At 38.9% G+C, this 13,009-nt stretch overlaps 1 protein-coding gene across 4 annotated transcripts; it reads right to left on the reverse strand.

Moving 5' to 3' along the window:
• Positions 1 to 1,400: 1,400 nt before the first annotated feature.
• Positions 1,401 to 12,728, reverse strand: LOC106871568 (uncharacterized). 4 transcript variants are annotated; one of them, XM_089352003.1, is made up of 5 exons: positions 11,153 to 12,728; positions 10,494 to 10,904; positions 9,337 to 9,474; positions 7,582 to 7,667; positions 1,401 to 3,659 (listed from the first exon to the last, which is right to left on the reverse strand). In XM_089352003.1, the coding sequence occupies exons 3-5, from the start codon at positions 9,472 to 9,474 to the stop codon at positions 3,626 to 3,628; spliced, it is 258 nt and encodes an 85-aa protein (XP_089208129.1). In that variant the 5' UTR covers positions 10,494 to 10,904; positions 11,153 to 12,728; the 3' UTR covers positions 1,401 to 3,625. The 4 variants fall into 4 exon arrangements, with proteins under 4 accessions (XP_089208129.1, XP_089208130.1, XP_089208128.1 ...); XM_089352004.1 differs by having other exon boundaries at positions 9,324 to 9,474; positions 11,153 to 12,727; XM_089352002.1 differs by lacking the exons at positions 7,582 to 7,667; positions 9,337 to 9,474; positions 10,494 to 10,904 and having other exon boundaries at positions 11,153 to 12,367.
• Positions 12,729 to 13,009: the final 281 nt, after the last annotated feature.

A 13,009-nucleotide genomic window follows, 5' to 3' on the forward strand; every position in this document is an offset into this window, starting at 1 on the left:
TTTTAATTGTTTCATATTTTTGTAACCCCATACGTTTTATCTGACCCCAATCAGATGTATTGTCCCCTTCTTTGTTTGGCCCCTAGTGGGTAATAAAGATATATATATATACATATACATATATATATATATATACATATACATATATATATATACATATACATATATATATATACATATATATATATAAATTCATTTCATTCATCATTTTATATTTTATGACCCCACACTGTATTGTCGCTGTCTGACCTTGTGCCGCCCCCTCTGTGTTCAGGTATTTTGTGCCGAATAAAAAAAATCTATATATCTGCTTGGTCAAAGATATCTCAGGGTTAAACAGAGCATTTATTGTATCACGTACTGAAAAATACAAAAGCTAGCTGATGTAAAAGTTAAAAGTGAAAATCAGAACAGATTCACAATTCCCGGCAAGAATTTTATTGTAAAAATAATTTCATCGCCGTAATAATTAAATCTTTAATATGCATTTTATAAAACGAAAACAAAAAGGTTACTACTTTGAGAAAATACTAACCCAAATCAACAAAGGCATAAGGTTTACATTTTTATGCTTAATGTAATTGCAATTATAATTTCACAATGAAGGCTTTCTAATATGTTTATTTTTAACTAAGACCATCTGATGCCCGCTGTGTTATGCCCAATTATATATTTATTTAATGACGGACCGTCTAAAGCACAGTATTCTCATTCAGGTATTCAGTACAGTGAGAAGTTAGTTATGTAAGCAAATTCTGATAATATTTGAGGAGGAAAGGCTAGGGATACACCTCTGGTAATTGATTAACTAATCCTGAAACGGTCCATTAAGAGAGTCTTAAGAGAGACATGTGCCATCCCAGACAGAACCATTCAGGATACCCTCCATCTTATCCGCTATACCATAGAGAGGGTTGGTAATAAATCTGGCAAAGGTGGGACACTGATACATTTAGACCAGTCTAAAGCTTTTGATAGGGTAGACCACCGATACCTAGTGACTGTGCTTGCGCGGTTCGGCTTGGGCCTTGACTTCCTCAGGTGGTTTATTGCTTTGTACCACAATATTGACTCGATAGTTCGGGTGAACGGCTTCCTTTCGAAGCCGTTCTGCATCAGACGATGGGTTCGTCAAGGATGTCCGCTCTCACCGCTTTTGTATGTGGTAGCTCTCGATCCCCTACTGCAAAGGTTGAGTGGAGTGGCATTCCGAGAGAACCAGGTCTAGAGGAGTTTGTTACGGCTTACGCAGATATCACTATCAGCGTAACCTCAGTAACACGCCTACGTGAAGTAGATAAGACTATTGAGGTTTACGAGGCGGTGGCAGGAGCAAAGATTAACAGGGAAAAGTCGGTCGGCTTGCAGCTTGGCACCTGGGTTAGCAAGTCGATGCCTTCAGACAGCGTTGTTGGACGCTGGACGGAGGGGCCGGTTAAGTTGTTGGGCGTCTGGTCTGGACCAGGCCTCCAGATAGAGAAGAACTGGACGGAGGTATTGAGCAGGGTAGTTGCAGAAGTCAAGACCTTTGATGGTTTGCCATACGAATTGTATAAAAGTATGCCAGACTTCGTCGGGCACATACTGGCCGGGGTTTACGTGAACTGGCAGCGTAAAAAGAAAAAAATATTGACAGACATGTAGGCTGTGCAAAACCGAGACTGAAGGCATTAATCGCTTCATTGCCAACTGCGGCATCATCTTCCAGTGAAACAGAGTTGTCAGAACAGGATGAAAAAAAATAGCAGACGAAATTAACAGTACTAAGACCGAAGGGCTAACAGAATAATGGTGGAATTTAAAAATTAAAGTAGCTACTAAGCTAAAACAACCGATTAAATATTGTTGTGTAGGATCATAAGAAAAAAATATGCTATGTTGTGGAAATCAATAACCATCCGGAGACCAGTGTGGTCGGAAAGATAGAGACGAATGAAGCCAATAATTGTATAGACTCGGTACTAAGTATCAATGTGATCTAGTGTGCGTCCGAGTGAGTGTATCCGATCGGCAGTGCGACGCTATTCTGACCCTGCAGAAGGTAAATGACAAAATAACCTTCGAAAACAAAATTAACTGTAACGAGGTTTAAAGCAATTTGGACCATCAAAAATTTCTCTACACAACAAATGACATAACATTCACGTACATAATCTAGTAAGGATTTTAAATATTGATATGGAGGTTCCAAAGTTAAGGAAATTAAGAGATCGAGTCGATACCAAAATGTTGGTACATATTGTACTGAATGCAAGTATGTGAAGTCGACCCAGCTGGTATTTGAATTCGGAACGCGAGATTCTTAACTGTCAAAGTTCGTATAAACATTTGTAACAGGTTAAATTAACAATTCCACTAACTATAGAGAACCACAAATAGAAATCTAGTGTTTTTAGCTTTAGAATTACGGAGATGACAATTTTATCCTTGATATGAAGCTAGTCTTTTGTAGGTGAAGTTTTTTTTCCAGCCTTCAAGCGTTAAATATTAAAAACTGAATTTGTATTTTCGTTAAGAGGTCGACCTGTCCAAAAAAAAAAAAAAAAAAAAAAAAAAATTGCAAGTCAACCTGGTTGCATTAATGATTAATATTTAAGAGATCAATGTCGGAAATGAAAGGCTGCTGTCGAGAAGTTGCCAGAATTGGATTACAAACCTAGTCAGTACATTTTCCAAAGGTGTCGTCAGTATACAACGTCTCACGCTCTTGATCGAACTTCAAGGTTATTAAATGGTCTCACAAAAGTAAAATTGTGTTCCAATATTTTAGGTTTTGATCAAAAAGATTTGTCTTGTAGTAGACGCACCAAATACAAGCACCACTGTCCTCCTTAAACACTGTTCAGGCACATGTACGAAGCAGCAGACTAGTTGAGGGAAGGACTGACATTCCCTTTAGAAATTTAACCCGTTAATTAAAAGCAATCACTTTTTTCAAAAGCAGAATAGCCGAGTAGGTCTTCTAGCTGCACTCAAGGACATTAGCGATTAAGGACCGCTTAAATAGATTAAAATTTGAAAAAACAGGGGACCAAGTGGTAAAGATTAGGAACCTTTGGTTCCAGAAGTTATTTGTCAATTTCATTCAGAGTAAAGCCAGTAAATGAGTCAGCTAGCGAACCAGAGGTTTAGTGCAGAGCTGGTATCTGCACAACACGGCGTTTATTATAAAATTTTAAAGTAGTTCAGTTATGTAGCTTTAAAGTTTTATCACTTTGGAACTCAATAAATGCGACTACATCTTATTTTGTTCAAAGAGACTATCTTGACATATTTCATCGTCTGTTGACCACTGATAAGACAAGTGCACATCGTTCCTCAGTCTATATCTTTGCCAAACAAGAACCTAAATATAATGACTACATGATGTAGCATATCATGCATTTATTGGCGGAATGTTTAAATGTTCATGCACAACCTGGCGTATAGATTTTATGCACAGGCGCTCCTACCTGAAGTAGATGAGGTCAGACGAAAGACAGGTGCTAAACTTGAAATAGAAAATTAAGATTCCGCTACAGGAGACTTAAAACATTTAAGCTCTGTTCTATCAGAGTGTCGCATCAGTAGTGTAGAATTTCTTGTTTGTAATACAGTCCTGTCATCATGGTTGCCCTCTTCGCATTTATACGCTAAATTTCTTTATCAAAGAAGCCACTCTGAAATAGAAGAAAATATCTTAGAGTAAAATGTAGGTTACTTTATCTAATAAAGTTGAAGACAATGGACGAAAATATGGAGGTCGAAATAAATTAAGATTCGGGATTAAATAAGTACTAAATGATTTTACGGCAGAGCAGCAATATTTGCTCTCGTCCCTTTTTATACAGGGACTTCAAATCCTGCCGTGATCCACTTAGTCATTCCGAGAGAAATAAAATAATCATACACTAGTACTTATGTATACTCACATAAATTCTCACACACGTGATACGAGTGTTAACTGAATCATCTATATATCTCCAACTATTGTATATGTTCTTCTTGAGTGTTGATGCACAAATCAATTCGTATCGCATGATGTTCCAGTCAGTTATTCTTATTACTCAGTGTTCGTGGTTCACTCTCAAATAACTGAAGACGCTGTATATTATGTAAACTTAGTTTCTTATGTAACTGGTTTTAATTTGTGAATAACCCTAAGTATGATACAAATACATCAATGTAAGCGTAGGAGTGGCTGTCTGGTAAGGAGCTTGTTTACCAACCACATGGTTCTGGGTTCAGTCCCACTGCGTAGCACCTTGGGCAAGTGTCTTTTACTATAGACTCAGGCCGACCAAAGCCTTGTGAGTGGATTTGGTAGACAAAAACTGGAAGAAGCCCGTCGTGCATGTATGTATATATGTGTGTGTGTGTGTGTGTGTGTGTGTGTGTGTGTGTGTGTGTGTGTGTGTGTGTGTGTGTGTGTGTTTCCCCAACATCGCTTAACCGATGCTGGTGTGTTTACGTCCCCATAACTTAGCGGTTCGGCAAAAGGGCCCGATAGAATAAGCACTAGGCTTACAAAGAATAAGTCCTGGGGTCGATTTGCTCGACTAAAGGCGTTGCTCCAGCATGGCCGCAGTTAAATAACTGAAACAAGTAAAAGAGTATAGACGATAGAGCAATATGTTAATACAAAGTTATCGAATAAAAACTTCGGTAATTTTAGTTTAGTTATTTCTTCTCGTTATAAAACGGATTTGAAGTTCAAACTCACCTCTGCTTTTCGTATGGAATTTCGTACACAACCGATATTTATAAATTTAATTAAAGTTTTTATTTCAGCCATCCACTTAAGCTATGAATAATGCACTTATTTTCACATTTTGAAGTAACAAAAGTGTGTGTGGTCTTTTCTAGCGGAAAAGGAGTTAATGATATACAAGTTGTAATAATATACAAGTTGTAATAATATACAAGTTGTAATAATATACAAGTTGTAATAATATACAAGTTGTAATAATATACAAGTTGTAATAATATACAAGTTGTAATAATATACAAGTTGTAATAATATACAAGTTGTAATAATATACAAGTTGTAATATCCTTCCTTGTTTCTCATTGATTTAACGAAGTCTATTTCAGGAGTTCACTTAAGTCTTGAATGATGCACGCCGGACAAAATGCTTAACGGCATATTGTCCATCTTAACGTTCAGAGTTCAAATACTTGCTGAGGTCTGCTTCACCTTTCATTCTTTCGACACCGATAAGATAGGCATCAGTTGAAGACTGGGGTCGCTGTAATGGACTTAGACCACCCCTAAAATTATTAGTCTTGTGCCAAAATTTGACACCATATTTTAAGCATCGTAGACATCGTTGTATACACATAACTACTTAATATCCAGAATAGATTACGTAACAGTTGCTTTTTTCGTGATTAGAAAGAATGATTTTTAATTTGGGTACAAGGTAAGTAATTTTGAGATGGTGCTTTATTTTATCGAACACAGGAGGCTGGAAAGCAAAGTTGATTCGGCGAAAATCGAACTCAAAATCTGAAGCATCGTAATAGAAACAACCTCACCGCCAGGTATTGAACCACAAAACTATAGCTTGCCAACAAATGACCTCACCTTATCAGTCACAGAGTTAATAGGCCACACTGAATAATAATCTTTTCTACTAAAGACACAAGGCCTGGAATTTGTGGGGAGGGGGATAGCCGATTCCATCGACACCAGTACTTCACTGGTACTTAATTTATCGACCCCGATAGAATGAAAAGGCAAATTCGACCGCGGTGAAATTTGAACTCAGAACGTAAAGACGGACGAAATATCGCTAAGCATTTTACCCACCTTAATAATGCTTTCTACTGTAGGCACAAGGCCTGAAGTTTGTGGGTAGGGACTAGTCAACTACATCGACCCCAGTGTTTCACTGGTACTTAATTTATTGACCCCGAAAGGATGAAATGTAAAGTCGACCTCGGCGGAATTTGAACTCAGAACGTGAAGAAGAGATACCGCTATGCATTTCGCCCGGCTTGCTAACGATTCTGCCAGCTCACTGCCTTAATAGTAATAATAATTGTTTCAAATTTTGCCTTAAAGTTGCCACAATTGCAGCCATTTTGAGGGCGAGGAGGAGTCAATTACATCGACCCCAGTATTTAACTGGTACTTTATCGATCTGAAACGATGAAAGGCAAAGTCGATCTCGGCGGAATTTGAACTCGGATCGCAGCGACGAGCGAAATATATTTCGTCCAGTGTGCTAACGATTCTGCTAGCTCGCCGCCTTGATAATCATTTTTGGCACGTGGCCAGCTGTTTCGGAATAGGGGCTAAGTTAATTACATCGATCTCGGTGATCAACTGGTACTTATTCTATCGACCCCGGAAGGATGAAAGGCAAAGCAGCCTCGGCGGAATTTCAAATTAGAGCAAACAGCCGGAAGAAATGTTCCCAAGCATTGTGTCCCGTGCAGTAACGATACTGCTGGCTTGTAGCCTTCACTGAATAGTGGCGGTTTCTAATTTTGGAACAAGGCGAGCGATTTTGAGGGGATATCAACACCAGCCACCCCCGTAGAGTGGACGGTGCACCAGGCTAAGTTAGTTTTGGCATGGTTTTTACAGTTGGATGCCCATCCAAATGACAATCACTTTACAGTGTGGACTGGATGTTTTTTTGACGCAGCATCAGCACTGGCAGGGTCGCCAAGCCACTTGCAAGACAATGATCCTTTGAGAGGGGAGGGGGCATTGGAGATCTTGTGGTCAATGACGAAAGGTTAGAGTGTGACAGCGAGATGAAAACGGGTGTCTTGCTGTAGGAGATACATAGTTATCTGGTCAGAGAGAGAGAGAGAGAGAGAGAGAGAGATATCAGGAATAAGGACAGGTGTTGCTGCAGTGATACATGGTTAACCAGTTACTGGGGGAGAGAGAGAGAGAGAAAGAGTAAAAGAGAGTTCAGTGTGAAAGAACAGGAGAGATGGTAGCGAAATGCCAGGGCATACCCACAAGAGACGGGGATCAGAATATAAATGGGATGGTAGAGTAGAGCAAAATGTAGATGGTGGAAAAGTGCCAGGGTATAACGCTCATGGTACGGGGGTCGGAATATAAATTCAAAATAATTGAAAATAGATATACATGAACAAATGTTTTAGGACACACGCACTAGGCTGCAAATTGCCGTCTCTAATTTATGACACTCTTACTGACAATAAAACCGTATGGAAGCATACGATAATAAAAATTCATTAAATATATTGTGATGCACGAACTTACTTTTTAATTGTTTTGCTTGGCAGTTGTTAACCACGATGTCAGTTTTGATCAAGCACACCTAAGATTCCAACTACAGCCATTTCGTAGTTTCAGGTAGTCTGAAGATCTTTATTAAGTTTAACTCTTAAGCATTCAGATTACTCAGTAAAAATGTAATGCTTGTTTATTCACATTCTTTTGAATTAATCACGCTTCTCATAATTTCGAGATTTCGGTGATGTGATTGCTTATTTTTAGAAGTTACTGTAAAGTAAGTGTGAAAGGCAGGCTCTGATCTGCTGGAACACAAAACATGAAGGATATTTTGGCCCGATATGATCGGTTTAAATAAGGGATTGAGAGAGATTTACCTGCTATCCATAGACTGTCTAGCGTCCACGTAGAGTAGGAAACACCATATCCAAATTTGAACTAGCCCTTTGACATTGTCTAAAACCTGAAAGAATAAAACTTAGGTCAAAACATGAGGCTGTTGGTTGACGCTACGAAATACGTTCTTTTCTCATTTGTTTCAGTTATTGGATTGCGACTATGTTGAGGGTACCACCTTGAAGAGTTTAGTAAAAAAAAAAAATTAAAAAAATCAACCCCAGTACAATATTTTTAAAGGTTTGCACTTATTGTAGGTCTTTTTTTGCCGAATCGCTAAGTTGCGGGGACGTGAAACCAGTAACGGTCGTCAAGTGATGTTTGGGAACTACACACACACACACACACACACACACCGGTATTCCTAAGTTTCCATCTACCACATTCACTCACAAAGCTTGTTCAATCCGGAGCTATGATAGAAAACATTCGACCAAGGTACCACAGCAGCGGGACCGATCCTAAAACCAGGTAGTTGCAAAGTAAACTTCTAAACTACACAGTCATGCTTGCACAAAAGATGTTGCTTCAGTTTCGAAACCGAAACTCGACTTTTGGTTGATAGAGAAAGAACACTAACTGGTATTGGAGGTTAATCCCGAGCTTTAACCCATTACCTCCCATAACTTAACTGGATTTTTTTTTTTTTATGAAACTTGGATTTCTAGCATAAAACAGCCTTAGAAACACGCTTGAATGATCAAAATAACATTTTAAATAGAAATAAGCGAGATATTGGGTGAAAAATTAGCAAACCTCATTTGAATATCAGAGAAATATACCTAGTAGATATAGCAAAAAGGTTAGATATGTGTAAATATTGATAGATAATTACGAAATTTGTAATTTTTAAGTGATCTCATATGAGATCACTGGTAGGTAATAAATAGAATTCACTTTCGAGGTAAAGCCACTAAACTACTAAATCCCCGCACTACATAAATGGCGGAATCAACGCTGGTTTCTGAACTTTGCAAATACATGAAAATGTGATGAAAATTTAATACAGGATGTACAGTTAAGAAGTTCGCTTAGCAAGCATACCGTTTCCGGTTCAGTGCAACTGCGTGACATATTGGGAAAGTGTCTTCAACTATAACTTCAGGTTTACCAATGTCTTCTGAATGAAGCTGGTCGAAGGAAATTGCCGAAGCTAGTCATGTGAACGAGTGTGCACATATGTGCGTCTAGGTGTCCATATTCGAAAATACCCGGTTTAGAAATAAGTATTGGGATTTATAATAATAGAGTAAAAGAATGAAGCAGTATGGCTGCTATTGATAGGCCGGACTAACCTTCACTCCAGATGCCCCAGTATAGTTGCTGTCCAATGACTGACACACGTAAAAAAAGTAAAATATCCCTAATCCATATTTTACATTTACTAACTTTGATGTTCAGTAGTCTTACTGGAAAATATACAGTTGCTAGAAACCGAAATAAACACCAAATACTGTAAAATTGTCGTCTCTTGCAGCGGTAGCTAAAAATGGTCATATTTGAAAAACGACCGAAAACAAGGAAAAGACCGCAACAACTATATTTCCTCATCGTTCAAAAACTACATTAATGCATATCTGCCATATTTAAAAAACGGCTCTATGTAATTTGAAGGGAATTTAGTTGCTGTTTCTATTTTGCTATTTCTATTAAGCTGACCCATCACTGAATAACGCGTCTCTAAGGCTCATACATTAAAAAAAAAAATTGTTCATCACGTTACCTTTCTGACTTACACGAGTTTTATTTTCAGTCCTCGATGCATAGGGCCCATGCAGCCATTTCATTTCTTCATTATATAACATCTCATTGTCATTCGGTTTATGTTTTGTGTCCCCATTGTGGTGTTGTGTCTGTCCTTGTAGTGTCCCCATCTGTGTTGTGGCCATAGTGCCAAATAAAGAAAAACAGTCCTCGATGCATATATCAGGCTAAGGTGGAAAATAGACTCACCTGGTGAGAGTGTCCATTTTCCATCTTAGATGAATTAAACATTAAGCGGTTTGCGTAATTATACGATTCAACTTACAGCAAGTAAACTGGTAGACACCCCCCTTCTCTACTATACGTTTTTAATGTAAGAAATATATCGTTATTATGTGAAAGCGTCGTAAATTCAAAAACGTTGCCTTTTCAGAAAACGAAAAAATAGTTTCCTCATTCCATTTCTTTTTACATTCGTAACAATTTCAGCTTAACAATACTTTGTTGGGTGCATAAAATCGTAACTATGCATGTAGAATATTATCAGTCAAATATTTTTAACAAACTGTTGTAAGTGGGACTTATTACACTTTTGTACTACACTTCGACAATTTTCATATCTTGGCATCTGAAGGTACGATAGTTTGACCAAAAGAACCGGCTATTACAAGCAAAATTAAATACCGAAAAAATGCATTTGGCCAAATTTGAACATACGACAGTTTAACATAATGGCAACTATATAGAACATTATTATCGAGTTCTGCTACTAATTAAGGTCTGGTTTTCTATGATGTGTGTGACTGAAATTATATCATTCCTCTTGAACTGGACGCTAGTTCGTTGCAGGTTTACCCATTTACAACAGAATTAACAGGAGCAATACGAGACATGTTTTGCACAAGAAAACAGTGCGCAGCCCGGTTCTGGAATCGAAACTTCAATATTTGGGTGCAACACTCTAGCCATTAGGCCACGCGCTTCATACACACACACAGACACACAGAGGGACAACGAGTTTCTGAACATTGCTAGTTCGGAATTTCTTATAAGGCACTCTACGGGGTTTCGATTTAATCGACTTAGCACCTCTCCTTAAACTTCTGGCCTTGTACAAAAAAATTTGAAACCAGTGTATAAGTTCGTTTGAAAAGTTACACATTAGCAAGCAAATAAAAAGCAGACGAACCTGTACTTTCCAAATGGCAGACCAGCCTGTTGGTTACGGAACAGCATACCAGTACTCATACGATGTTCAGTAGTATTAAAAAGGCGCTAAATTGTCTCGTTCCCCCATTTGGCTGTACGTCGTAACGAACCGCTACGTTGTAATATCCGCATTCTTATACTGGTTACGTGAAAAAAAAAAAATGATGCTGTCTTTGATATCTTCTAGGCACTTCACTTTTTCCTCTGTTGCAATATCGATTCTTTTTCTTTCTCGAAAACGTTCTATAGACTATTTACTTCTCCATTCTTTTTTCTTAGTATTTCTTAAAACTACGTTGAAGTCCACTTAATGTTGCTCCAGCACACGTGGATCCACGGCACTCAGTTCTCCAGCTGCTGTAGCATAACTTTTCGTCTCCATTTTCTTCACCTATAACAATAAGAACACAGGCCCGCTAGCAGGCTAAACACAGCAAAACTTACTCTGGCAAACGACACGCAACAATTTACAAACTGGGTTGTGTGGTATTTCTTAATTGCCCAGAAGGGGCAACACAAAAACATGTAGGGACACAGAACACGAAAAAAAAAAATAAAGCATATAATATGAATATAATGAAAATGTGCTGCTCCCCAAATATTCCGTAGCGCACTGAATTATGATTTTGAGAGTCTTACCTTGCCAGTTCGTAGCCTCTGTCTCTGTGGCCTGGATGACCGTCACTTGCTCTTCGCTTCCCAGAAGCACTTCTGCCGCCACCCAAGCCACGTCTATTTCCGGGGGAATTCCTTCTACTTTGACTCTAGCAGTCCTTCCCGAGTACATTGGAAGTAGGACTACTTTGTCCATCTTCAGGTGTGTTACTGAGTGTTCCTTTGTTTTCTCGATGCTTTTTGAAATTGAACGTTCAACCGTTTCGAATCGGCCTCCTCTGGCAAGGTAAGTTATATCTCGCCAAATTGGCCTCAGTGCTCTCTCGATTACTTCTGTTGACTCTAAAATGATCTTTTCTTCTACTGAGTATACCTTGTAGACAGTGACCCTCACCATTTTTTCTACAGATGGTGACAATTTAACATCACCACCATCCCTGTCCACCATGTTTTCGAACTTTCTCAGATTCGTCACATTGACCTCCTTTTTACGAATTTCTGTAGCTTCCGCGAAGGTCTTTCCTTCCAAACGGCTGTCCATTTTCTTCACCGCTGTCACGAGCTCCTCCTCCGATGACGACAATTCGCTGACATCTGAATATACTGAGTAAGTTGAGGAATAACCTGGCCATCTCTCACAGAGAGAAAGCACAACAACTGAACCACTGCAAAGCAGCAAAAACAATAACAACTCAACAATAAAACTTTCAAGCAAACAAAATCAACACGATGCAGCACAAAAATAGTAATTGGCGTCCACGACGCACGAACTGTGTTGTGTAAATTTTTTTCGTGAAGCTGTTCTCTTTTAAATACGTCACTTAGTGCACGCGGCAGCAGATTTATTCAAATGAAGTTTATTATAAATATTCAATAAGGGGTGTGATGATTAATGTCGAAGAGTGTTGTGAAAAAATGCTTTGAGGTATTTAACCTAGCTAGCATGTGTTAATTGTCCCCGCATGTGTGTATTGTCCCATCTGTGTTTAGCCCCTTGTGGGTAATAAAGAAATTGGTATTTAACCCAGCTTTTTCACATTCTGAGTTCAAAACCTGCCATGGTCAACTTTGCTTTTCATCTCTCTGAGAACATTAGTATCAATTAACCCCTTCCTTTCAAAATTACTAGACATGTGTCTTAAAAAAGAAACCATTTTAAATATTCAGTATTGTAACACCGGAATAGCGAGTTCGATACTCATCAGCAGGATTCACTGTTAATTGTGTATCTGGCAGTAGTGATCTCCCGAAGAGAAAACGATAAGCTTCTGGGTTAGTTTGTTCTACTGTGGAGGCGCAATGGCCTAGTGGTTAGGGTAGCGGACTCGCGGTCATAGGATCGCGGTTTCGATTCCCAGACCGGGAGTTTTTAGTGTTTATTGAGCGAAAACACCTAAAGTTCCACGAGGCTCCGGTAGGAGATGGTGGCGAACCCTGCTGTACTCTTTCACCACAACTTTCTCTCACTCTTACTTCCTGTTTCTGTTGTTGTGCCTGCAATTCAAAGGGTCAGCCTTGTCACACTGTGTCACGCTGAATATCCCCGAGAACTACTTTAGGGGTACACGTGTCTTTGGAATGCTCAGCCACTTGCACGTTAATTTCACGAGCAGGCAGTTCCGTTGATCGGATCAACTGGAACCCTCGTTGTCGTAAGCGACGGAGTAACAACAACAACAACAACAGTTTGTTCTACTACTTGGTTTCGATTCCCCTTAATTCCGCTGCTGAGCATTTAAAGGATATAAATGGCAAAACGCTCCCATTTTACACGTCTCAATAATGTACTTAAGTCTAATCAAGCAAAACTGAAAAATATGATGCTATATCGCCTGAGGAAATGAACGCATGAATAACAACTTGCCATGGCGAATGCTTAAG

This window comes from Octopus bimaculoides, chromosome 5, assembly GCF_046866305.1.
Source record: "Octopus bimaculoides isolate indiv1 chromosome 5, ASM4686630v1, whole genome shotgun sequence".
Classification (NCBI taxonomy): Eukaryota; Metazoa; Mollusca; class Cephalopoda; order Octopoda; family Octopodidae; genus Octopus; species Octopus bimaculoides.

What these genes read in the sequence shown, in the direction of transcription:
- LOC106871568 (XM_052968039.2), bottom strand. Translation starts at nt 11,669, where the DNA reads ATGGACAGCCGTTTGGAAGGAAAGACCTTCGCGGAAGCTACAGAAATT. An exon ending in AGAGGCTACGAACTGGCAAG is followed by an intron (nt 10,905 to 11,152) that starts GTAAGACTCTCA and finishes TTATTGTTATAG; the next exon opens with GTGAAGAAAATGGAGACGAA.